The 2,405-nt window shown below is 41.6% G+C and overlaps 1 protein-coding gene across 1 annotated transcript; it reads right to left on the bottom strand.

Annotated features, from left to right (window-relative positions):
- LOC122652527 lies at nt 1-2,025 on the bottom strand. The gene has a single exon (XM_043846293.1). The coding sequence runs from the start codon at nt 1,626-1,628 to the stop codon at nt 225-227; it is 1,404 nt and encodes a 467-aa protein (XP_043702228.1). The 5' UTR covers nt 1,629-2,025; the 3' UTR covers nt 1-224.
- Nucleotides 2,026-2,405: the final 380 nt, after the last annotated feature.

Here is a 2,405-nt window from a genome sequence, read left to right as displayed (position 1 = left end):
AAACAAACGAGATATATAAAGGATTATTAAACCATTAAATAGTTGCATGATAACAAATCAGAGTACAGTAGATAATCCCTGTGCCGCCCAAAGAAGGAACTTCAACAGGACTTAAACAAAGATTATTGAAACTGAAACAAGTTTAAAGGAAATTAAACAGAAGAATGTCTGATAATGATTCATACTGTAAAATTCAGAAAACTTCTCATGGAAGTTCAACACAACTACCATTGATGGACAAAGACACCACTACTTCGGAGAGCCCTGATGAGATCCATACAGTCTCCATGTGTGTCAGCTTGGTCACGTATGATGTCTGAGCAATGAAGAAAGAGCTCATCAACAAGGCATATGGCTCCGTCTTTCAACAGTTCAAAAAGCAGCTTCAATTCTACACCTTTTGCATTCATCTTCAGCACCACAAAATCTCCAGCTGATACTGTTTCTTTAAACCAAACAAGAAAATCAAACTCTTCATCCAAGAATGAACTTAACTGTCCAATAGGATTGGGAGTAACCATGTTCCCAGCTAGACCTGGGTGATAAACAAAAGTGATACGAGGCTTTTTAACATAGCTAGCCAGCAAAGACGTGTCATGATGAACAATATAAACATCAAAGGCTCGGGACTGTGCAGGGTAGAAGGGGAGGGAACAATTCTTCGTGCTGCAATTTTTGTAATCCTCTGCACCTACATCTATGTAAATCAACCGCTTCCTAGAAGAGATATCCATGAATTGGGATAAAAATGAAAAATTTCCTTGAATTCCAGTTCCAACTGGTTTTACATCTGAAAGAGGCTCTAAGTACTCCATGAAATGTTTGTTGTTTGTTATGGATGGGCATTCATCCGGGAGCTCAAAGAAATTGACACCCTCAAATCTTTTCTTGAAAACAACCAATGTAAAGAAGTTGAAACCACGTACATCAATGACACTGGAACTTTTCAGGAATGATGAAACAGGAGCAGCAGACTTTATCAAGCTACCAGGGTTAGAACTACTGACACGAACAAGCATAGCTCCAATACCGCCCGGTCTCAAGACACGTTCAATCTCAAGCACAAGAAGAGCAGGGACAGACACCCTATCAAGAGCTCTGGAGAAAACAAAATCGAAAGAGTGGTCCTGGAATTTAAGTCCATAAATGAGCCTTTTCCTCATAAGAGAGAAAAACGGGTGTCGGTCGGCTGCAAGAGCATCAGAGAAGCCCAAGTGTTGCAATGCCGAGACGGCGGAGGCCGAACCTTCTCCCACACACAGAGCTTTAGCACCAGAATGCAACAATTGGCGATCCATTAGCTCCTTAAACAAATTGAAGGTGAAGTTGGCATCTTCCTTACAGGATACCACCGAAAGGGGTGAGGGTATAAAAGGAACCACATAAGTAGACACTGGTTTCAGAAAGTGACCGCCCGGAAGAAAATGTGGATTGGAAGAAGCAACAACATCATCATCATTTGGGACGCAGTCATCAGAGATCACCGCAAGGAGTTTGGCGGGCTCGTCATTGCGGAGTTGGAGGAGAGGGATAATCGTTATAGCTGAAACGAACAGAAAAGCACGAAAGAGCACCCACCTAGCCAAGGTTCCATGAAGAACTTGCAGTCTAAAAGCATAAGTAGCCATTTTGAATTATATTCTGCGTCTTAGCGTTTTGAGTGTTGATTTGAGTTTGAGTTACTGAAAATCGCATAAGAAAACAGATATTTCCCAAACCCTGGTTCCCAATCCCCGATCCGATCGACCGAGATAGGGTCTGTGAAAGAGATTTCTGGGTTTTCCCTTGCAAATGAGGGGAAAATCAAAAGTTTGTTCAAAAGAGGAGACTTTAATGAACAGAGAGAGAGAGAGAGATGAACAACAAAGGGAAAGAGTTGCGACTTAGCGAGTGCAAAACCTGGAGGATGTGTGATTTCCACCCACGAGGAGACCTTGAGATTTTCGGAAGCTTAGCCAAACCCTCCTTGGAACCCTTCTGGCCATTGGCTCGTACCAGTCTTCAATCATCTTCGTCACCATCATCTTCGTCTCCCTCCTTACATCTTACAAAGAGTTCATCAGAAGAGATTTCAGAAGAACCCACCTTCCAGGCTTCTTCGTCCACGTGGGAGGGAAAGTGAACAGTGGAGATGGATCTCAAATTCTCATCAAGCCGACACCTTTATTAGGAAAGTACGAGACTTGAGATGAATATACAAATATAATATAGTCCTTATGTTGTAATTAGTATTAATTATATAGACACGTGGCATGAAGTGAAAGGATGAATTGGTACAAATTAAGTGCCAACACCTGTTCCACTTGCCACCATTTAAAGAGTGAAAAAAGGTATTTATTATAGAAAGTAATGGAAACTCAAACTGACCTATAACCTGTACACGCAGGTGAAAATATGTGAAAGGT

This window comes from Telopea speciosissima, chromosome 2 (assembly GCF_018873765.1).
Source record: "Telopea speciosissima isolate NSW1024214 ecotype Mountain lineage chromosome 2, Tspe_v1, whole genome shotgun sequence".
In the NCBI taxonomy this organism is placed as follows: Eukaryota; Viridiplantae; Streptophyta; class Magnoliopsida; order Proteales; family Proteaceae; genus Telopea; species Telopea speciosissima.
Note: the sequence above shows the minus strand (reverse complement) of the source record. Positions and strands in the feature narration are given on the sequence as shown.